Source organism: Chiloscyllium plagiosum, unplaced genomic scaffold, assembly GCF_037043375.1.
Source record: "Chiloscyllium plagiosum isolate Xiang-an unplaced genomic scaffold, Cpla_swu_hap1 HiC_scaffold_25, whole genome shotgun sequence".
NCBI lineage: Eukaryota > Metazoa > Chordata > Chondrichthyes > Orectolobiformes > Hemiscylliidae > Chiloscyllium > Chiloscyllium plagiosum.
The window spans coordinates 33,844,191-33,867,816 of NW_028270163.1; the positions used below are offsets into that span (position 1 = coordinate 33,844,191).

General features: G+C 39.9%; 1 protein-coding gene across 3 annotated transcripts in view; it reads left to right on the top strand.

The window, feature by feature from the left end:
* fasn (fatty acid synthase) overlaps positions 1 to 18,474 on the top strand; it is an 88,497-nt gene extending 70,023 nt beyond the window's left edge. For all 3 annotated transcript variants that reach the window (XM_043714700.2, XM_043714699.2, XM_088000593.1), the window contains 8 exons: positions 66 to 217; positions 2,898 to 3,143; positions 4,994 to 5,182; positions 6,723 to 6,947; positions 9,281 to 9,501; positions 10,857 to 10,955; positions 14,922 to 15,173; positions 17,892 to 18,474. In XM_043714700.2, coding sequence (XP_043570635.2) covers positions 66 to 217; positions 2,898 to 3,143; positions 4,994 to 5,182; positions 6,723 to 6,947; positions 9,281 to 9,501; positions 10,857 to 10,955; positions 14,922 to 15,173; positions 17,892 to 18,029 — 1,522 coding nt within the window. In that variant the 3' untranslated portion in view covers positions 18,030 to 18,474. The remainder of the gene's footprint in view (positions 1 to 65; positions 218 to 2,897; positions 3,144 to 4,993; positions 5,183 to 6,722; positions 6,948 to 9,280; positions 9,502 to 10,856; positions 10,956 to 14,921; positions 15,174 to 17,891) is intronic.
* The last annotated feature ends 5,152 nt before the right edge of the window (positions 18,475 to 23,626 follow it).

The window sequence follows — 23,626 nt, forward strand, 5'->3', positions numbered from 1 at the left end:
CATGCCTGATTTTCATGCAAATTTAATGCAGTCAATAAGGTTTTGTTACAATTTTTCTTCTTTAGAGTCAGTAGGGAGAAGTGCACGGCACTTGATTATTTTGTCGTCTTCTCTTCTGTGAGTTGCGGCTATGGTGTTGCTGGACAGAGCAACTATGGATTTGCAAATTCTGCCATGGAACGTATCTGTGAGCAGAGATGTCGCGATGGCCTGGCAGGTACGTGCTAAATGTTTGGAGCAGATTTGTTCAACTTCTCCCTCGAGAATTTTCCTGAATCTGAAAGGTACTGAAGATATTTGTTTTAAAATGAATACATATCATCAAGTAGTTAATTTATTAGCCTGGAATCTGCAGCAAAGACAGGACTGAGTTCAACAGCACTCACCATTATTTATGTTTTTCTTACTCTTCAGCTTGTGGTGAGGAGTAAGTTGTGAGTTGTACAAGTTGAAGGGTAATTTGTGCTGGTATGCCATTTGCCTCAAGTTGTTTTTTAAAAAAGCAATGCCTCAGCCTCTCCATGAGTTCAATGAGGTTTCTACATTTCCTGTTGAATTACCTGTCAAAATTGTTAATCTGTCAGGCCCACGAAAGGAAAATCAAAATCTAGAGTATCATTCTTATAGGTGTAAATTGTTAATGGATATTTAGAATTTAAAATTGTACAAGACTTTTACTATTACAACAATTGTAACATCCGGACGGGTATATGGATAGGAAGGGTTTCGAGGGATATGGACCAAGTTTGGGAGAAGATTTGTAGCTCAGGTGCTCGTTGTTGTGGTTCTGTTCGCCGAGCTGGGAATTTGTGTTGCAGACGTTTCGTCCCCTGTCTAGGTGACATCCTCAGTGCTTGGGAGCCTCCTGTGAAGCGCTTCTGTGATGTTTCCTCCGGCATTTATAGTGATTTGTATCTGCCGCTTCCGGTTGTCAGTTCCAGCTTTCCGCTGCAGTGGCCGGTAGATTGGGTCCAGGTCGATGTGCTTGTTGATTGAATCAGTGGATGAGCGCCACGCCTCTAGGAATTCCCTGGCTGTTCTCTGTTTGGCTTGTCCTATAATAGTAGTGTTGGTCCAGTCGAACTCATGTTGCTTATCATCTGAGTGTGTGGCTACTAAGGATAGCTGGTCGTGTCGTTTCGTGGCTAGTTGGTGTTCATGGATGCGGATCGTTAGCTGTCTTCCTGTTTGTCCTATGTAGTGTTTTGTGCAGTCCTTGCATGGGATTTTGTATACTACATTGGTTTTGCTCATGCTGGATAACTGTTCCTAACTGGGACAACAACTCACCAGGACGAAGGACCCGATACCCAGCATGAGCAAAACCAATGTAGTGTACAAAATCCCATGCAAGGACTGCACAAAACACTACATAGGACAAACAGGAAGACAGCTAATGATCCGCATCCATGAACACCAACTAGCCACGAAATGACATTACCAGCTATCCTTAGTAGCCACACACTCAGATGACAAGCAACATGAGTTCGACTGGACCAACACTACTATTATAGGACAAGCCAAACAGAGAACAGCCAGGGAATTCCTAGAGGCGTGGCGCTCATCCACTGATTCAATCAACAAGCACATCGACCTGGACCCAATCTACCGGCCACTGCAGCGGAAAGCTGGAACTGACAACCGGAAGCAGCAAGTACAAATCACTATAAATGCCGGAGGAAACCTCACAGAAGCGCTTCACAGGAGGCTCCCAAGCACTGAGGATGTCACCTAGACAGGGGACAAAATGTCTGCAACACAAATTCCCAGCTCGGCGAACAGAACCACAACAATATGGACCACGTGCTGGCAAATGGGACTGGGTTGCTTTAGGATATCTGGTCAGCATGAACGAGTTGGACTGAAGGGTCTGTTTCCGTGCCGTACATCTCTGACTCTCCCAATCTGCTCATTCTTTCCCTTTTGCTTCTCTTTTTTTTTTCCCCAATATGACTTTAATTCATCCTGCGTTGTGTTTCCACTAATCCTTTCTCAGACTTCAATCTTAGTGGTTAAGAATATACAATCTTGCCTCCCATTCTCACACTACCCTCACCCCCTTGGAAACTAATTCTGGCTTTTTTAAAAATCAATTTTTAGTGATTTTTATTTATTCTTTTGTTCTTGAAAATGGCAGTTTTCTGTTGGATTTTAACAAGTTTCAATTGAAGAGCAAGATATCAACCAATTTAATATGTATACATTTAATTAGAGTGAAGGAGTAGTTACCTAATTGCCCTTTTCTCCCATTGCCAGTAGAAGGCCTTACGATTGAATTTCTTCACTTCTTTTTCTGTTGTACAGCTGTTCCTAACTGGGGTAATAGAATTGGACAAAGGGCAGAAATAACTAAGGAAGCATATCCCAGAATGAGCCGGGGACTCAGTGTGGCTGCAGGACACTTCATTACTCTGTGTCTTCTGTATAATATAGTCAACCATATCAGATCCACCCCTATATTGAAGGAAAATGTCATACCCTCAATCCATTATTCATGCTTAAAAATGAAATGCAGTAGCCATCCTTGACCTTATAGGAGCATGCCAATAAGTATCATTATATCAATAAATCAGCAACAAATATGCACGCCCCTTTGTGTAATCATAAGACAATGCTGAACTCATAAAGAAGATGCTGTGAATTGAGAGGCAAGCTTTTCTGGGATTGACACAACTCTAGCAAAGAGGTTAGGAACGAAGGGAAATAAGCTGTAAACTTGAAGGAGTTTCAGCCATTTAAGTGAAAACACTTTTGTGGTACTTACAACTGGAAGTTCCTTTTATAGGAACACCGATGAGGCAATTGAAAATCATAAATGAACAAAAGGTTGAAAATCTCTAAAGATATTTTGAGCATTTCCTTTAACTTATAAAGAATATCTGTGATTTGTGCCACAGGCCTAGCCATACAGTGGGGTGCCATTGGCGACGTAGGTGTCATCTTGGAAACTATGGGTGATAATGAGACTGTAATTGGTGGAACTTTGCCTCAGAAGATCAGCTCCTGCTTAGAAGTTCTGGACCAGTTCCTGAACCAGTCTCATCCCGTTATGTGCAGTTTTGTCCTCGCACAGAAGGCAGTAGTCGTAAAGGCTGATGGCAGTGGTCAACGGGACCTTATTGAGGCTGTGGCCCACATACTTGGTAAGCGTTTTGGATATAAATCATATTGTAGAATGCTTTGCATGCATGCACATCCCACATTGCTCATCCCAGTAACAGTGAACATTATACAGTAATGTAGGACCAGTTGCTGTTGTTCTAATATTACGTGGTTGATTTTAAGACTTTTATAATGCGAAAATAAATATTCACACCTTGTGAATACTGATTTGCAAATCCATGTGTTGTGGTTTGCTTACACAACAATGCAGCTGACTAAACTGGTTTCTCAAGTATTGAAGGAAGGTACCTGTAGAACTCACTCATACGAACAATGTAGAAAAATACCTCTGCTATCTGAATACTAAAAAAAATTGCAGTATAGAGAACTTGATTTCATGTCATCTTGATTTAATTTACTTCACAAATACTGAATTAAAGGATGCATCACATTTTCTTATTGGTTTTTGAATTTTGAATTTAAAACATCGAAGGGTACAAACCATTTGTAATGGCTTCCTATAAAGATCAATGTAGTGTGATTCAAGAAGAAGCAATTTTTAAATAGTGGTCTCCCCATTTTCTCCCATCGTCTCATTTTAAAACAAAAGCCATTGGGGGTAAAGTTCAACTTTGACCTGGGCACAAAATAGGTGGTAGTTGTTTGCTACATATCCAGACTAATTTTGTTTTCCATTGATTTTAGGAAAATCGGGCTGGAGCTATAATGTTGAGTCAATACATTGCCGCCCGTTCTATGCTGAGCAAAAGTTTAACTACTTTTGACTCCTTGTTAGAATAGGGTTTCCTGAGAATATTTCTGCTGTGTAGGTTTTATTTGTGTTTAAACCTTTATGCTTTGTCAAGGTATACAGTAAAGCTCTTTGGGTGAATAACTGACAAACTTTACTGTTTCCTCATCCAGTATCCTGAGAGATGGATTTTCTATTTGTTAGTGTTTAGGAGCCTCAGCCATTGTTCTTTCCTATAAACTGGTGCTGAGTTGTACTGTCTTAGTTCTATAGCACTGGAAACTGAAAAGGGTGCAAAAAAGATTGATAACGATATTACTGAGACTGGAAGGTTTGAGTTAGGACTTCTTTCCCTGGAGTGTAGGAGGTTGAGGGGTGACCTTTATAGAGGTTTATAAAATCATGAGGACAGTAGATAAGGTGAATACCCAAGAGTCTTTTCCCAGCATAAGGGAGTCCAGGGCATAGGTTTAAGGTGAGAAGGGGAAAGATTTACACAGGACCTAAGGGATAACTTTTTTTTCATGCAGAGGATGGCGCATATATGGAATGAGCTGCCAGAAGTAGTGGTGGAAGCAGATACAATCTGAAAGGCATTTGGACAGGTTGTATGGATAAGAAAGGTTTAGAGAAAATGGGCCAAATGCACGCAAATAGAACTAGCTTGGTTTAGAAAACCTGGACAGGTTGGACTGAAGGGTCTGTTTCCATGCTGTATATATTTATGATTCTATCTAATATCAGTTATGTCAAAATCACAGCTGGGAATTGATTCTGCCATTATCTTGATCTGTACTTATAGATATCAGGGGAATCTAACAAGAAATTTTAAATGCCATACATTGATAGATATTCATAACTACAATCAGCATATACCACTGGTATCAGTGTCAGAAAGCTTATGTTACCTGAGTTTGATTTTTAGTAATATATTTTTATAGCAGTCATCATTTGGAATAGAATATAGTGAAACTGTCTTGAAAATCCTGGTCAAGTGACCAGATATTTACTATTAACACACAACATTTGTATCAGCTTCCCACTGATGTTGAGAAACAGACATTGGTTGGCAAAAATTGTATATTTACACTTGTTTGAGTAAGGCTCTTCTTTCTCTCTTGCTCGCTCTCTCTCCCAAAGGCGCACGAGACATCAATGGTTTGAACCCAGATACAACACTTGCTGATCTTGGTCTGGATTCACTGATGGCAGTGGAAGTACGACAAACACTTGAGAGGGATTATGAAATTGTTATGACAATGAGAGAAATCCGACAACTCACCATTAATAAATTACGTGAACTTGTGAATAAATCTGGCAGTACAGGAGGTAGGAATGTAAAGATATTGAAATATTCTCTGTTCCAACATTGATTTTGATGTTCTGGCAAAACTGTGACTGTACATACCTGTGACAGTACATATCTGTGTTGTGAATATGTCTGTACTTGTAGCATGGGTGTAGCCAAAATGTGCTTTGTAACGACCAGCTCTTAATTTTCAACAGACTTGCAACAGAGGAAAGACTTAGCCAATAGCAAACTTGACTGGGAAATGTAAATTCAGTCAACACAGATCACTTGCTTGGACTGAACATTGTTATAAAAGGGGAAGTTGTAACCACAAATTAATTCTTAGCGAGACCCGAGATGTCAGGGATCTGTTACAGTAGCTGCAACAAAACAGGATTAAAATGGAAGGCCAACCTTCAGCAAAAGCATACTTGTCAGCTGAATGGAAGAAGCTGACTTACTGAGCCAATGCAGATTCTCAGGTATTTTCTGCATGGTTGCAAACATACCTGCTAGTATTGACACACCTTTCACATTTTTGAGAACCAGTGCTTTTCAAGAAATTGGGCCAAGCTAAAGCACTTTACAGACAATGGGCATCAGAAGAACAGGAATAAGAGGAGGCCATCTAGCCTTTTGAGCTCATTCCATCATTCTTTTAGACCATGGTTGATCTCTCCCAAAACTCCATTTATCTGGCCTTTCTCCATAGCTCTTGATACTGTATCTAGCAGAAACCTGTCAATCTCAGTCTTGTGGAGTTCAATTTTTATGTGAGAGTGATCCATATTGCCACTACCCTTTTGAATGGATACAATGTTGGCCAAATTCATTCTTCACTGGCCTGGAAGGAAAGGGAGTGTGCTCCCACATGAAGCTCTCTGTTATGGGCCTATTAAAATGGAGTTAGGCACAAACCGAGAGTTAGGTCAGGGGAATTGGCCATGCTCAATTGTCCGTAATGTTATGTGCGTAGTCAGAGGAGGGTGGGTTACTCTTTGTAGAGTCGGTGTGGACTTGTTGGGCCGAAGAGCCTGTTTCCACACTGTAGGGAATCTAATCGAATTGGAGACTGGAATGGCTGTATGTCTGGAAGATGGCATTTGAGGCACCTCAAAAAAAAAAAAAAATCATGGAACTTTTTCACATGAACTTTCATTGTCACTCTCTTGAATTGTTTTTTCTTGAAGATGCAGGTAAGGATCAATCGTAGATTAATCCACACCAGACTTTTTTTTAAGCTGGAGGATTAGTGTACATATTCTCTGCCTCAATATAACACATGAAATCATCATGTGACAAAAGTATGTGTCCAAAAATGAAATGTTCCTTGATATTCAGGTAGATATAGCATTTATTATTTTACTAATATTTCAGTGTTTTGTGAATAGGCTCAAGTTTTCTTTGGGAAATTTATTCTCTCATATTAATCAAATGTCCATTGCTATTACGTAAATATTGTGAACTTTTAATTTTGCAGGCTTATCTTTTAAAAATTGCAGTAGAATTAGGCATTAAGAAATAGTGCAAATGCTTTCTCCGTGCTCTGGATAAGATATATGCTTATCTTTTGTACAGAATCAAAACCCACACCGCTGTCACCGGTGGACTCCCCGTTAAAAGATTTGGACCTTCATGTTCTACTTGTCAATCCTGAAGGATCAACCATTGCCAAGCTAAATAATGTAGAGAGCAATGAACGACCTCTCTTCTTTGTGCACCCAATTGAGGGGTCAGTTGAGGCCTTCAAAGCACTTGCATCCAAAGTCAGCATTCCCTGCTATGGCCTGCAGTGCACACAAGGTACAGGACCATTGTTTTCCATTGCTGTCAGCTTGGTCAATTCTTGGGAGCCATTTCAGTGAATACAACTCACTAAAAAATGTTCTAGAGTTGTTGTAGTGTTAGCTTATTTTGTTGTGATCACTTTCATCTGAATTCTGAGTTTGTATATTAAAAAAAAAAAGTTTTAACAAAAAAGGTCAAAATGTTAGCCTTCAAAAATGCGGCTCAGAACAACTCAACAAAAGTAAACATGGACCTAGTATTTCTGTTTCATTTAAAATACTCTGCCAGGTTAGTCTATGGGTTGCTTTGCCAGTTCTTTGAATAAAAAAAAACTAATTGATGCTAACCAGGTTTTGACATTTAAATTGCCCTTGCAGTGTGTGACACCAGAGAGAAACAAGTGTCCCTCTGCATCCAGATCACTATAGATTATAAGACCATAAGATGTAGGAGCAGACATCGGCCATTCAGCCCATTGAGTCTTCTCTATCATTTGATGAGATCGTGGCTGATTTTGATAACCTTCAACTTACCCGTCCTGTCTTTTTCCCCATAGCCCTTAATTTTTTTTTAAACTGATTACAAGCTGCCTATCTCTGCCTTTGGTATACTTAATGACCTAGCTTCAACAGCCCTGTGTAGTAACGTATTCCACAGATTCACCATTCTCCAAAAGAAGAAAATTCTCTCCTCATAATCTCAAATGGACAACCCTATGAACTGAGGTTATGTCCCCAGTCCGAGATTCTGCCACAACCTTTTTGTATCTACCCTATCAAATTCCCAATAAATCTTATGTTTCAATAAGTTTACCTCTTACCTTCCAAATTCCGAGTGCAGGCCCAACCTACTCAGCCTTTTCTCATAAGACAGTCCCTCCATACCTGGGATCATCCTGTTGAATCTTCTCTAGACTGCCTTCAATGTAAGTATGCATCCCCTAAGATTAGGGGCCCAGACTGTTCACACTATTTCAGCTGTAGTCTGACTACTGCCTTGTTTTGTTCAAGCAAGACTTTCCTATTTTTATACTCCATTTCCCCTTAAAATAAAGGCCAACATTCTATTTGCCCTCCCTGTTTCCCGCTAAACTTGTATATGGACTTTTTGTGTTTTATGCATGAAGACTTGGAATCTCACTGCTGGAGCTCTCCACAGTCTTTCTCCATTTTAATAATAATCAGCTGCTGTACTCTTCTTGCAAAAGTGCATAACATGACATTTTCTCACATTATATTCCACCATCCAAGATTTGCCCACTCGCCGGACTTGTCTATATCTCGCTGCAGACTGAACACTTGTCTTTCCACCAATTTGTGTGCTATTAGTGGGCGGCACGGTGGCACAGTGGTTAGCACTGCTGCCTCACAGCGCCAGAGACCCGGGTTCAATTCCCGCCTCAGGCGACTGACTGTGTGGAGTTTGCACGTTCTCCCGGTGTCTGCGTGGGTTTCCTCCGGGTGCTCCAGTTTCCTCCCACAGTCCAAAGATGTGCAGGTTAGGTGAATTGGCCATGCTAAATTGCCCGTAGTGTTAGGTAAGGGGTAAATGTCGGGGTATGGATGGGTTGCGCTTCGGCGGGGCGGTGTGGACTTGTTAGGCTGAAGGGCCTGTTTCCACACAGTAAGTAATCTAATCTGATCTATATATAGTGACTATAGTGCATTCAGTTGCCTCATTCAAGTATACAACCAATATAAAAAATTATTACTGATCCCTGTGGCACTCCACTAGTTACAGATCCTGTGGAAATTACCTCCTTATCCCAACTCCTTGTTTACTTTTAGTTAGACAATCCTTTATTCATGCTATTATACAATCCCAACACCATGGATTTGTGTTATTCTGATGTGTGGTAACTCATTAAATGCCTTCAGAAAGTCCAAATATATAACAATCACTGCTTCATGTGTGATGTATTTCCCTTGTCTGAGCCCTAACTTTTGTACAGCAAAGGCAGCAACTTCATGGGAACACCACCACATTTCTGGTGAATCTCCTCCACACCCTCTCTAGTACAAACATAATCTTCCTATACTGTAGCGAATAGTGTTTCAAGAAAATAACCCACCACCACTACCTTTAGAGCAATTAATGACAGGTAGTAAATGTTGGTCTGGCACGTGAACAAATTGCAGGAATTGCTGGTCTTGCATGAATTACAATGGGTTACTGTTTTGAATGGAGTGAACAAGAACTCCACTGTCCATCATTTCTCATTGCCCCACTCGATTCCATAGAGGGAGCTCAGAGTTGCATACTTGGTGACAAGGTGAATGTGAAATAGACTGGGCTTGAATACTGTGGATTACTACATTGCATTAACCTAGTCTTTTTTTTTGGTGTAGCTGCGCCACTGGATAGCATTCCAAACTTGGCTTCCTATTATCTTGGCTGTATTAAACAAGTTCAGCCTGAGGGGCCCTACAGAATTGCTGGTTACTCCTTTGGAGCCTGTGTAGCTTTTGAAATTTGCACACAGCTGCAAACACAGGCAAACATGCCTCGTCCTGTTGACTGCCTGATCTTACTTGATGGTTCCCACTCATATGTGGCCTCCTACACACAGGTATCACACTGTCTAAGATTCACCTCATTGTTGTCTGTTAATCAGAGTGCTAGTCATTTGGTCGGTGGAGCTTCTGCTTCTCTCCCCACCCCTTTCGTTTGCTTTATATATCTTAAAAAAGTGCCTGTTCATCTGTCATTCTTCACTTTTAATAAAGGCACAAGCCTGAAACCTCGAACCTTAAGACGTTGATTGACCTTGCTGTGCATTTATGATGATTCCCTTTACTAATTTGCTGTGAATGCTCAGCCTGACTTCCTTGTCCATTGACTTTGATGTAATTAGTTTTTAATTCATCATTGGATCCTTTAAGAGCAGCAGCCGTGGTGTGTAAAATGGCTGGAACTGACTCTATCACCTGTGTTTCTCTTAAGTCTGACTGCTTTGCATATTGTCGTTATGGAAAGTATTAAACCATTTTATTGGCTAAAATGAATTGCGTGGATAAGATCATTAATTGATAACTACCATGCTTTATCTTTGACCCTCCACAGAATTATTTTAATAAAACTATGCCTAAACCTTAACATGAAAAGAAAGTACTGCAGATGTTGGAGATCTGAAATAAAATTGAAAACACTGGAGAAACTCAGCAGGTCTGGTAGTGTTAAAGTAACAGAGTTAAAGGTTTGAATCCCAAATTACTCTTCTTTGGAACCCAAGAAGAGGCTTGAATGTGATACGTAGAATCACGTGGAACAGATGGTAAAGGTGTCCTTGAACAAAATTGATAGCATAAAGAAAAGGATATAGATGAAGAGAGATGTGAATGGTGGTGTTATTAGTAATCCAGCCATTCACACCTACTCTTCATTTCTATCTCTTTCATACTATTATTAATGCTCACTTCACCTTTTACCAGTTGTTCCATCTGCTCCACTACTTCCATTTTACTTGTATGCGAAGTATACCACTTTTCCAGGCCACTTTAGTTGTGAAGAAGAATCAAATTGATCTGGAAGTATTAACTCTGTTTTTCTCAACGTGATGTGGAGGTGCTGGTGTTGGACTGGGCTGGACAAAGTCAGAAGTCACACGACATCAGGTTATAGTCCAGCAGGTTTATCTGAAATCTCAAGCTTTTGGAGTGCTGCTCCTTCATGAGGTTCACTTCATCTGATGAAGGGACAGTTCTGTTTCTGTGCTGTACATCTCTATGACTCTACGACACTCTGTAAGCTTGATATTTCAAATGGATGTGTTGGACTATAACCTGGTGTTGTGTGACTTCTGACTTTGTCTCTCTCAACAGATTCTGTTGGATTTACTGAGTTTCTCCAGCACGTTCTACTTTTAAATCCTGCTTATTTTGCTATGATCAGCAATGATATACTTTGCTTTTCCTGGATTTCTAGAGTTACAAAGCAAAACTTACAACTGGAAATGATGCTGAAGCAGAAACCAAAGCAATGTGTGCATTTGTTGGGCAGTTCACAAACACTGAACATAACAAGGTAATAACTGAGTATATTTCTAAGAAAACAATCTGTGGGAAAAGGAGATGAATGATAACAAAACTGAGAAGTGTGTATTGAAAGGAACCTGACTGTTCCCACACATACATAATTTATTTTGATGTCTGTATAAACTTCCCATTGTATGGCCAGACAATTGTGACTGAAAGGGTGTGGTGTCCCTGATGTTGCTGTGGTTTCTCTTAAAATTTGCTTCCTCCTAACAATGAGAGGGGGCATGATTTCAACCTGAATGTGATGTACTTTGATTTTGCTTCTGTCAAGAACTTGCTTAGCTGCTTTTGTTGGTAATTTGAAGCAAAACACGTTAATAAAGACTGACAGTTAAGTTTTGTCATGAAGTAGCAAGGAGCTCTTATGGTGCAATTAGAAGAAATGTCAAGCATAATTGGAACGTGATTATTCCAAACTAAATGAAGATAAAATGTTAAAACCAGATTCTATTTGTGCTAGATTTGCCAGTAAACTGGGTCCTGCAAGTTAATTGGAAATTATGAAGTCAGTCAATAATTATTCACAGCATAAACAAATCTTCCTTTTTCTAAACTTCTTTTGACAACATGTTTTGGCCAGGAAGTAAAATTATGTTGTTAGCTGTTTGTTTCATTAGATTTCTGGGGGCAGCATCGTGGTTAATACTGCTGCCTCACAGCGCTAGGGACCTGGATTCAATACAACATTTAAGACCATAATATAACCATAAGACCCGATCAGGGATAGTGGAGGGAACTTGTGCCAGGAGTCTGAAGAGGTAGGGGAGGCCCTAAATGAGGTTTTGCTTCAGAAATCACTAGAGAGAGGGACTTTGTTGATAGAACGTCATGGACAAGATTAATAGGCTTGAACAGATTGATATTAGGAAAGTGGATGTGCTGGAAATTCTGGGAAGCATAAAGATAGATAAGTCCCCAGAGCTGGACCAGATATATCCAAGGTTACTGCGGGAAGCAAGGAATGAGGTTGCTGCACCTCTGGCAATGATCTTTGCATCCTCACTCTCCATGGGAGTAGTACTGGGTGATTGGAGGGAGGTGACTGTTGTTCCTCAGTTCAAGAAAAGGAATAGGGAAATTCCTGGAAATTACAGACCAGTTAGTCTTACATCTGTGGTAAGCAAGGTACTGAAACGGATTTTGAGAGAGGATTTATGACTCTTTGGAAAAACATAGTTCGATTAAAGATGGTCAGCATGGCTTTGTGAGGGGCAAGTCATGCCTTACAAGCCTTATTGAGTTCTTTCGAGGATGTGATGAGACAAATTGAAGGTCGAGCAATGGATATTCTATATATGGATTTCAGTAAAGCATTTGATACGGTTCCCCATGGTAAGCTCATTCAGAAAGTTAGGAGGTATGGGATGCAGGGAAATATGCATGTCTGGATACAGAATTGGCTGGCCAATAAAAGACAGCGAATGGTAGTGGATGGAAAATATTTCGCCTGGTGGTCAGTGACCAGTGGTGTCCCGCAGGGATCTGTTCTTGGGCCTCTGCTTTTTGTCGTTATTTATTAATGACTTCGATGAAGGAATAGAAGATTGGGTTAGTAAGTTTGCCAATAACACGAAGATTGGTGGTGGTGTAGATAGGAGGGCTGTTGCAGACTACAAAAAGACACTAATAGGATGCAGAGCTGGCCTGAGAATTAGCAGATGGAGTTCAACCTGGATGACTGTGAAGTGATTCATTTTGAAAGATCGAATTTGAATGCGGAGTACAGAGTTAAAGACAGAATTCTTGGCAGTGTGGAGGAATAGTGGGATCTTCGGGTTCGTGTACATAGATCCCTCAAAGTTGCCACCCAAGTTAAGAGTTGTTAAGAAGGTGTATTGTGTTTTGGTTTTCCTTAATAGGGGGATTGAGTTTAAGAGCTGTGAGGTTTTGCTGCAGCTCTATAAAACCCTGGTTAAACCACACTTGGAATATTATGTCCAGTTCTGGTTGTCTCATTATAGGAAGGATGTAGATGCTTCAGAGAGGGTGCAAAGGACCTTTACCAGGTTGCTGCCTGGATTGGAGGTTTGTCTTATGAAGAGAGGTTGAGTGAGCTTGGGCTCTTCACACTGGAGAGAAGAAGGAAGAGAGCTGACTTGATGGAGGTGTATAAGGTAATGAGAGGCATAGTCAGAGTAAATAGCCAGAGACTTTTCCCCAGGGCAGAAATGGCTGTCACGAGGGATCATAATTTTTCAGGTGATTGGAGGATGGTATAGGGGAGATGTCAGAGGTAGGCTGTTTATGTAGAGAGTGATGGGTGTGTGAAATGCACTGCCAGCGTTGGTAGTAGGGACATTTAAGCGACTGCTGGACAAGCACATGGATGGCAGTAAATTGAGGTGTGTGTAGGTTAGATTGATCTTCGATTAAGATAAATGCTCAGCACAACATCGTGGGCCAAAGGGCCTGTACTTTACTGTTCTATGTCCTAGAAGATCCAAGAGCAGAAATTAGGCCATTCGGCCCACCAAGTCTGCTCCACCATTCAATCATGGCTGATAAGTTTCTCAATCCCATTCTCCCACTTTCTCCCCATAACCCTTGATCCCCTTTACAATCAAGAACCTACCTATCTATCTCTGTCTTAAATATACTCAATGACCTGGCCTCCACTGCCTTCTGTGGCAGTGAATTCCATAGATTCACCACCCTGTGGCTGAAGAAGTGTCTCCTTATCTCCATTCTAAAAGGTTTTCCCTTTTGCCCTGAGGTTATGCCCACTGGTCCTAGTTTCTCCTACCAATGGAAACATCTTCCCAACATCCACTCTGTCCAGACATTCAGTATTCTGTAAGTTCCAGTTATATGCCCTCTCATCTTCTAAACTCTATCGAGTATAGTCCTCAAACATTCCTCATATGTTAATCTGTTCATTCCTGGGACCATTTTCGTGAATCTCCTCTGAACATGCTCCAGGGTCAGTACATCCTTCCTGAGATATGGGGCCCAAAACTGCGCACAATACTCTGAATGTGGTCTGACCAGAGCCTTATACAGCCTCCGAAGCACATACCCTCTTTTATATTCAAGTCCTCTTGAACTAAATTTAATCATTGCATTTGCCTTCCTAACTACTGACTCAACCTGCAAGTTTACCTTGAGAGAATCCTGGACTAGAAATCCCAAGTCTCTTTGCACTTCAGACTTCTGAATTCTCTCCCCATTTAGAAACTCGTCCATGCATGTATTCTTCCTACCAAGATACATGACCTCACATTTTTCCATTTTGTACTTCCTCTGCCACTTCTTTGCCCACTCTCCTAATCTGTGCAATCCCTTCTGCAGGCTCCCTGCCTCCTCAATGTATCTTTGTACCATCAGCAACATAGCCAGAGCGCCCTCAGTTCCTTCATCTAAATCGTTAATGTATAAAGTGAGAAGTTGTGGTCCCAACACTGAGCCTTGCGGAACACCACTTAACACCGACTGCCAACCTGAGAAGGACCATTTTATTCCCACACTCTGCTTTCTGCCAGACAGGCAAGCCTCTATCCATGTTAGCATCTTGCCTTAAACTGACTGAAATGTGAAAATATTTTGAGTGACAGTAGTTTTTTTAGATTAGATTACTTAGTGTGGAAACTGGCCTTTCGGCCCAACAAGTCCACACCGACCCTCCGAAGAACAACCCACCCAGACCCATTCCCCTCCATTTACCCCTTCACCTGACACTACGGGCAATGTAGCATGGCCAATTCACCTAATCTGCACATTTTTGGACTGTGGGAGGAAACCGGAGCACCCGGAGGAAACCCACGCAGACAAGGGGAGAATGTGCAAACTCCACAGAGACAGTTGCCCGAGGTGGGAATTGAACCCGGGTCTCTGGCGATGTGAGGCAGCAGTGCTAACCACTGTGCCACCGTGCTGCCCCTGAATCATATTTCTGCACACTGGTCTGAAACTCTTGGATTGGAAATGATTAACTTTGCACTGTTCCTTTTTACAGCTCTTTGAAAAGTTGCTACCACTGGAGAACTTGCAAGCGAGGGTCAATGCAGTTGTTGATATGATCACCACAAGCCATAAAAGCATCAACCGTAACACACTTAGTTTTGCTGCTACTGCTTTCTACTACAAACTTAAAGCAGCAGACGAGTATGTCCCTGCTTCTAAATTCGGTGGAAACATCACGTTGTTGCGAGCAAAGACCACTCATGAACTTCAAGAGGGTATGGGTGGAGATTACCAACTCTCCGAGGTGAGCTGTTGTTCTCTGGAAATATGATATTCATTCCTCATTCCAGTTGAATTGCTTTTTCTATGGGCTTGGATTTTTTTAGATAGAAAATCTAAGCACTTTTTTTTTAAGTCCTGGAGCTCCACTATTAACAACATGGTGGGTATTCTCTCACAAAGTGGACTGCACCAATTCAAGAGGCAACTGACTGTCACCTTTCTTGAGGACAGTTAGGGATGACTAATAAAAAAAAAAAAGCCTGGCCAGCAAAGGCCACATCCTGGGAAATACTTAAGTTTATCCAGTTTTTCATTTTAAAAACTATGGTTTCAGAGGCATTTCATACATTTTGACTTGTTGGCAGGGTGAGGGATGCAAAATCAAACTCCCTTGTCTATCAACTTACTTATTCCTCCAAATACATTGATTCAAGGCTTTCCCATGGAATATGCAGATAGACACAGCGATATCATTCCCTTTCCCATAGAATCTCCTGTAGGATTTAAATAAAAATTCATTCACATATGACGATGTTAGCAAGATCAATATTTATTGCCCATCTTTAGTTGCCTTTGAGAAGGTGATGCTGAACTGTCAGTTTAAATGGCTGTCACCTGTGTGTAGTGAAAGTATTTCCAAGCTACTGTTAAGAGAGTGAGTTCCAAGGGTTTTAATGCAGCAATGATGACAGAATGGTGATGTTTTACCAAGCCAAGTTGGAGTGTGACATGGATGGAGAGTTTGCAGATAGTACTATTCAAATGTATCTGTTACCCTTGTCCTTCCATTTGAGTAGAAGTGGTGGGTGTAGTATGTGCTGCCATAGGATGCTTGCTGCTGTGTATCTTAGACAGTAAGAGCAGTGAGTAATGAGTGCCAGGAAGGGATGGTGTTTAAGGTGGTGGTGGTTGAGCTGCCAATCAAATAGGTTCTTTCATAGAATCCCCACAAAGAAGCCATTCAGTCCATCAAGTCTGTACTGATACTCTGAAGAGCATCCAATCCAGACCCAACCTCCTACTCCTCACTTTATCCTCATAACCCTATAATTACCATGGCTAACCCACCTATCCTGCACATCTTTTTAGATTTGCCTTTTGCGCAGTCAGTGGGTTCTCCCAGATTACTGAATTATTTTGTAGTCTGGGGTCTCAAACACCCCAAATTCATGAATAAATTGTGGTGTACTTTATCTCATCACTTGAGTGGAAAACACAGTGAGGTAGCCAACTTCATTATCATGACTCATATCAAAAATCTTTTAGAATGCATTATTCCAATATTAAAAATCACACAACACCAGGTTATAGTCCAATAGATTTAATTGGAAGCACTAGCTTTTGGAGCGCCACTCCTTCATCAGATGGTTGACAACCACCTGATTGAAGGAGCGCCGCTCCGAAAGCTAGTGTGCTTCCAATTAAACCTGTTGGACTATAACCTGGTGTTGAGATTTTTAACTTTGCACACCCCAGTCCAACACCAGCATCTCCAAATTATTCCAATATTCTTTGTTCCTGAAAGTCTGAATACTGATATTGTCATCTGATTCTGTATCCAATATTTTTAAGTCTTTTGCAGTGAAATCTCTTCACAAATGTGCCTCGATAGCTACATTCCAAAGCTAATTGTTTTGGGTTAGGACTCTGCAGAAGCACTGAGCTGATGGTTTATTGTATCTCGTGTATTATTTAAATGAAAATGAGAACTTTTACCTTGGGAGATAACAGTCACCTGGGTTCACAATACCAGATGAAGTTAATCTGTTGTCAGTGCCCCAGAGCTGAGGATGTAGAAAAGGTGGAGCTCTTAGCAATAATTGTCAGCAAGATGTTTTACTGTATAGTTAGAAGGACTGTTGGATTAGGTCAGTGATACAAAATGGAATTCTAATTTTATATGAATGCAAAATATTGTTAAAATAACTCCATAGAGGCTGACATCCCGTCACCAAGCCACCCTTTATCTACATTTGAAGAGTCCTTGATACTGATCCAGTTCCCTGAGACTTCAGTGTGAATAGGATGTTAGACACGCCTGTTCTTTCTAGAGAGGAGAATCAGAATTTTTTTTTTGTTTTCCTCTCTCCCCCCCTCCAAACTCTGTGTGTGTGTATATACACATGTGCAGTGGCTTAGTAAAGACATCATTGTGCAAATAATTTCATTCAATATTTCTACCACCCAGGAAAATTAACCATGTGACTGAACTAGTAACAAGTAAAGTCCAATAAGGGCAAAGCTTACATGAGCATTTCTGTTTTTTTTTAAAAAGTGAAGGGAAGGGAAGGGACTAAATCAAAATAGAGTTGGAGGGGGAAATAATGTTCTCAAAACTCTTGTTTTTTTTCTTTGTATTTATTTTTTTTTATTAACCCCCACACTACCGCCTAACTGCGGTAGTGCTTATTTTTCCCCAGCACCCATGGTGTGAGTGTAGGTGTGAGACACAGTGAGAGACATGAGGTGCACGAATCTTTATTCAGCATTTCTGTTCTTACCAGTGAGCCAGGGCTCCCTGATTGAGGCTATTAATCTGGTCCAATCAGAGAACTCTTATTCTGAGGTCCACCTGGCTGACCTCACTATAATCACTAGTGTTTAACCAAATTTTCAGATGCAAAATTGATATTGCCTCAAATCTTGTCAGTCTCCTGTCGGGCTGTTTAGATTACAGTAAACCTCATCATGTCTTTCTATGTCTTTCATTATTATTTTCATCTCCTTCTTTCACTTCCAGGTTTGTGATGGAATGGTCTTAATTCATGTAATCGAAGGAGATCATTGGACATTCTTAAAGGGAGCTTCGGTAGATTCTGTTGTCAGCATCATCCACAACACTTTGGCAGAACCACGAGTTGCTGCCCGGGAGGGCTGAATTAGAAAATTTTCTATGTTGACCAATCAGCCATGTTTCCTGGCGCGTGCAATAGATTGTACAGCTGTCAAGTCTTTTCACACAATGATGTTGCAAAAACTGTAATTTTATGTTGGCTTTGTTGTAGTTCAATGCAGTAAATATAGTGCTTAACGGAGAAACTGGTACATAGCTGGACCAAAATGGGCAAACAAGAAAAAACTGACTGATCTATTTCTGAGACGTTCATTGTCTATGAGGAAATAGAAGTTGTTGATGCTGCAGTTTTTGATTTGTCCAGTTGAATAGCTTGTAAAAGAACAATGTAATGTGGAACCTACCAAGAGCATGATCCATTCCTCTGTATTTTTTTTTCTTTTCACAAAAGTAATGTTTATAATTTTTTTTCTCCCAAACTGTAAACTGTGTTTTTCTGTGAGGAATTAAATAAAGGTCAAGTCTGTTATTTTTTAGTATGAAGTCTGGTTTGCAAAAAAGGGTAAATTAAAACTGTTACATGTGAAATGGTTCAGATGTGAAGTGCCTGACTCCAAATCAGAAGATACTGAATTCGAGTCCTGGGAACCTCATCAGTTTGATTCATCTGTCCAGAACAAATGAAGCCACTGGATGAAATAAGTGAGCCTGTCCATGGTGTAGGGTAAGAAACAGGCACCTTTACCCTTGGGCTGTTCCTATGGCAGCAAATGACAGCTATAACAAATCTAGGAATTGGGATCTTGCTGGCCTTGGAGGTGAAAGAAACTGAGGACATGGGATGGTGGCTGAAGTCTTTTACTAAAGCAACTAATGACACCGAGCCAGAATTGTAAAACTTTTGCTGACGCAGAGGAGAATTCATGGCTGATTAACAGAGAGTTGGAAAAATTGTTTCTTTTCCTCCTTTTCATGCTTATCATTTCCCTTCACCCCCCCCCCCCCCAAAAAAAAAGAACTGGGTCAGATCATTAGTAAATATTTCTGGTGCACTCTAAATAATTTGCAGATTCAACAGAACATCCCTCTAAGAAATCCAAGTCACATGGGAGTCTCTAATTCAAGACAAGAGACTTAAATGATGTGAGCATTTTAAATGGCCAATTAATGTTTCTGCATTTTGTAAAAAGCTGAAGTAAATCAGGAAAGCACCAATGTGTGTATCTTGTATGTTAAGGTCATCCTCCTTTCAACTGTTGAAATGTTGAGTTTGAAAATGTTGAACATAAAGAGGTACTACATAATTTTTTTTTAAACATAATGCGCCAAATAGTTTTATAGGGAGGGATGAACTTCCACAAATTCATGGAAGTGGTCAGATCCTGCTGTTTGAAGTGTAATGGCAAATGCTTGTCTTTGAATTTGTTTCATGTATTTTGTGACTTAACACATTTACCCTGGTTTTGTAAAACAACTACTTTAAGTCATATTCATGGCTTACGTTTTATGTTGTAATAAAAGCAATATCTGGTTTAAAGTCCAATTAAAGAACCGAATAATGATTAAAGATTGACTTTTTAGGAGGCATTTCACTTATATAGTTGAAAAGATTATATAGCTTGTCAATGTTTTGACAATGCAGTACCTATGCCATTAACACTGCTTTTTCCAAGTGAGGATGTAATTTAAATTTGACTAACTACAAAGCTTAATTGCTCTCTGCTCCTCTGTCCCAGCTCTCTTGACTACTGTAGATTATGATCGTACAAGACAAATTGTAGTTATAACATGTATTATTCTAGCCAAGACATTGCAATTTGTAGCATCAAATATCAAATAAAACTTCAAATCACTTTCAATTTAAATTAAATGGTTATCTCTGATTCTGATTTGTTACAAATTTTATAATTTTTAAAAATTTCTTCCTCTTAGATTTAAATTTTTGTATTGCTTTCTGAATTGCACTTGAATGAGTTGCAATGTCATCTTTAATGCATTGGAGCCTTAAGCTAATTTATTGTGATCTTTGTTATGCTATTGATTCTTTGAACATTTTTATTATGAAGCAGCTCCATGGCTCTTTCCCATAAATGGAATGCATTGACACTCAACCTGAAATGCCTTGCATGATAATTAACTCATGCACAACTGTTACAAGCAGGTGAGAAGGCATAAACTGAGCCCTTCTGTTCAATTTTCTCTGGTCACAACAAAGGTTTAATTTATTTTTTGCACACAACTATACTTCTCTCCTATTACTAAAAATAGTTAACGATTTCCACTTTGATCATAAGCCAATCAACAAGTTTTCTTTAATCAAAGAGAGCAAATTAATTAACTGTTTAAACCAGAAGAAAATATAAAAATGTGATTGCAAACAGACAGCCTAAATGCAGTAAGATCAGCGCACACAAACACCCATAGAAAATTATGGGGGGAGAAAAGTCAAACACGAAGATAAAATATATGGCTTAGGACCCTTTGCTAGTTCTTTAGGTGTTATGATCCCATTCCTATTACTGTAAATGTCAGATCCCAGATTGAAATATGGCTTTGAAAGATTATGTTTGAGTTTTAATGAGGTGTTCTCTCACTAAAGCAGAAGCATGCTATTTTAACAATAAAACAAAATTATCAGGGAAAGCAAAAGCTAGAATAGCTAAAAAAAAAAGTTCTAGCATGTAGTAAAAGTGTAATCCCACTAGTCCCCAAAAACTTTTAAAACATCCTTGTACAGAACTCACACCCGAATCTCTTTCTCTAACATGTCCATAGATTTATGATAATTGTGATGTTAACTCTTCGACTGGAATTTCTGAAAGCTTATTCCTGAAGCTATAACACAGTTGTGTTTCAATAGACTGAACTTCGTCATCTTTAGGTTTTAGCCACCAGAATACATGGACATCAACAAGCCACAAAATGACATTACTCTCTCTCACTAATATCCTTACATACAGATAAGGAAGGACACCACTTCGACTGGGACAACACATCCATCCTAGGACAAGCCAAACAGGAGACATGTAAGAGAATTCCTAGAAGCATAGCATTCCAACCGGAACTCACTCAACAAACACATTGAGTCAGACTCCATCTACCGCCCCCTGAGAAAAAGAACAGGAAATGACAACGCCAATGCAATAAAACCCAAACATATAAATAGAAAGCAGGAATTATCAGCAGTGCTTCAGCTGGAGGCCCACTGAAGCTGTTACCTAATAGGTTGATGAAACAACTGGAAATGAACCTTCCAGCTCAGTGAGCAAACCTACATCCAGAACTTCTTTAGGTTTTTATTCCAACACATCCAATCTGGAACTATAGCTAACTCCTAACTCTAAAATAATCTAGTTTACAATATTCTCCCTGTTTAAAGGAGCACTGCCCCATAGGTGCATCTCTATCCAAAATATTCACAGATTGCCCAAAACAAAATAAGACTGAAACAAAAGTGTCTCATCTCTATTATAGGCTTTTCCCATAAGTTAAAAAAACTTCCAGTCCAAAATTTTCTGCCAAAAACGTTTAAGTACAATTGTTTACCTTAATAGCTTGTCAAATCCTAAAGTAAACAAAATCTGTTAGGCAGTCGAAGCAGCCTGCTCAAACTGTTTTAAAATAAATTACCATGGCTACAGAAAAATAGATTAATTACTGATTACAGATATACAAAAAACCCATATGTCATTAACTCATGTGAATGATATTTTTAATGTATGTACATCAGAATTTATATCACTTGATCATAAAGTTTTAAGCTGAGATTAATTTTAAACATTGGTTTCTTGGATGCACTCAGTTATAGCAAATGTTGCAGTTATTGAAAATTGAGTTTGCAGATCACTTTTAACAGAACTGACACCACTACCAAAGAGAAAAAAAGAGTCCTTATTATTGATGTTGCTACAAATTCCTTGAGGCTTTTCCATGTGTCTGGGTGTGTCTCCCTCTACAGCAAAAATCACAGATTTACAGTCATGGCTTCCTAGAGATATTTCACTGTGCCAAAACTGATTGGCTGCATACAATGAGGGCAATGCATTTTGATAAAGAATTTAAAGGGTCCATTGTCAGAGATCTCCTGTGACCCTCCAGATTATGGATGGGTGGGTGGTTGTGGGTGGGGGGGGGGGGAAGGTGGTGTCAATTCTCTTCTTTGCCTAATTAGTTTGGGGTTTAAGTCATACCTGTAAAGAGGAATTTCATCCCCAGAGTCTTTTGTAGGTCTTATAATTTGGTAGCTATTTTCAAGTGTCTTAGATAATTTTTAACCTTTTTATTTTCACTCAACCCCAAAGTTGTTAATCCCAGATGAAAAGCCAGTAATACTTAGAAATGAATGTACTGATCATTGTGGAGCTCCAATTGTATTTTCTTTAGATTAGATTACTTACAGTGTGGAAACAGGCCCTTCGGCCCAACAAGTCCACACCGACCCGCCGAAGCGCAACCCACCCAGACCCATTCCCCTACATTTATCCCTGCACCTAACACTACGGGCAATTTAGCATAGCCAATTCACCTGACCTGCACATTTTTGGACTGTGGAGGAAACCGGAGCACCCGGAGGAAACCCACGCAGACACGGGGAGAATGTGTAAACTCCACACAGTCAGTCGCCTGAGGCGGGAATTGAACCCTGGTCTCTGGCGCTGTGAGGCAACAGTACTAACCACTGTGCCACCGTGCCGCCCACATCGTGTCAGTTGAATCCAGTGAGACTGTCTCATTTGCGAACGTTATTATTTTCTTCCTTCTGAGAGTTATTCAATGAGATGGAATGATTTTTAGTGAGAATTTTATATCATCATGACACAGAAATAAACCCAAAATATAGTAAATTTCATAGCAACAGTCACATAGGGTTTCTATTATGTTTCAATTCATTGGATGGCTGATTCACAAGCTAAACTAGATCTAAAACTTTTTTTTACGTTCAGCTAAGAGATTGAAGCAAAGCTCTTCAGCATTTGTAGAGAAGTGCCAGTAACTTTAAGCCACAGACATTTTTCTTTCTTTAGCAATTGCATGGAATCAAATTTAAAAAGAAGGAACCAATGAGGGAAAAGATGACAAGTGGCCAATACATCCTTCAACCATTCAATGTGTATTATTTATAATGGGTTAGCGTGTATAAAAACTACAGTCATGCAAATTAATGGAAACAATATGAGAAAAACATCCATCTATCAATTTTAGTTAAAATACCTACTTAAACTTGGTTCTGATTAATTCCCAAAAATTCCAATACAAATGTCAAAAAGAACACATTGTCTATTTTATAAGAAACACAAACCAAAATTATTAGCAAAACTTAGCAGGTCTGACAGCACTTGTGGGGAGAAAGCAGAGTTAACATTTAGAGTCTGGTAACTTTATCACAACTGATAGCAGCCAGGAAAAATGACATTTATGCTGAAAATGAGGTTGGGGAGTGGGGAAAAGAAGTAGTGAGCAGATGGTGGAGACAGAGATATGAATGGGGTAGGCTGACAAAGGGATTATTGACAGTCGACCAGGATAGAATAGAAGCTGAGTAAGTGATTGAGAGCTGAGTGTAGGAGAGAATGAGGAAGCTATTATAAAAGCAATCTGTATTGTGACAGGACCAGAGTGTGGGCATGAGTTAAAATATGGAATCAGGCTCTAAAGCTGCTGGGCTCAATGCTGATTTCCCA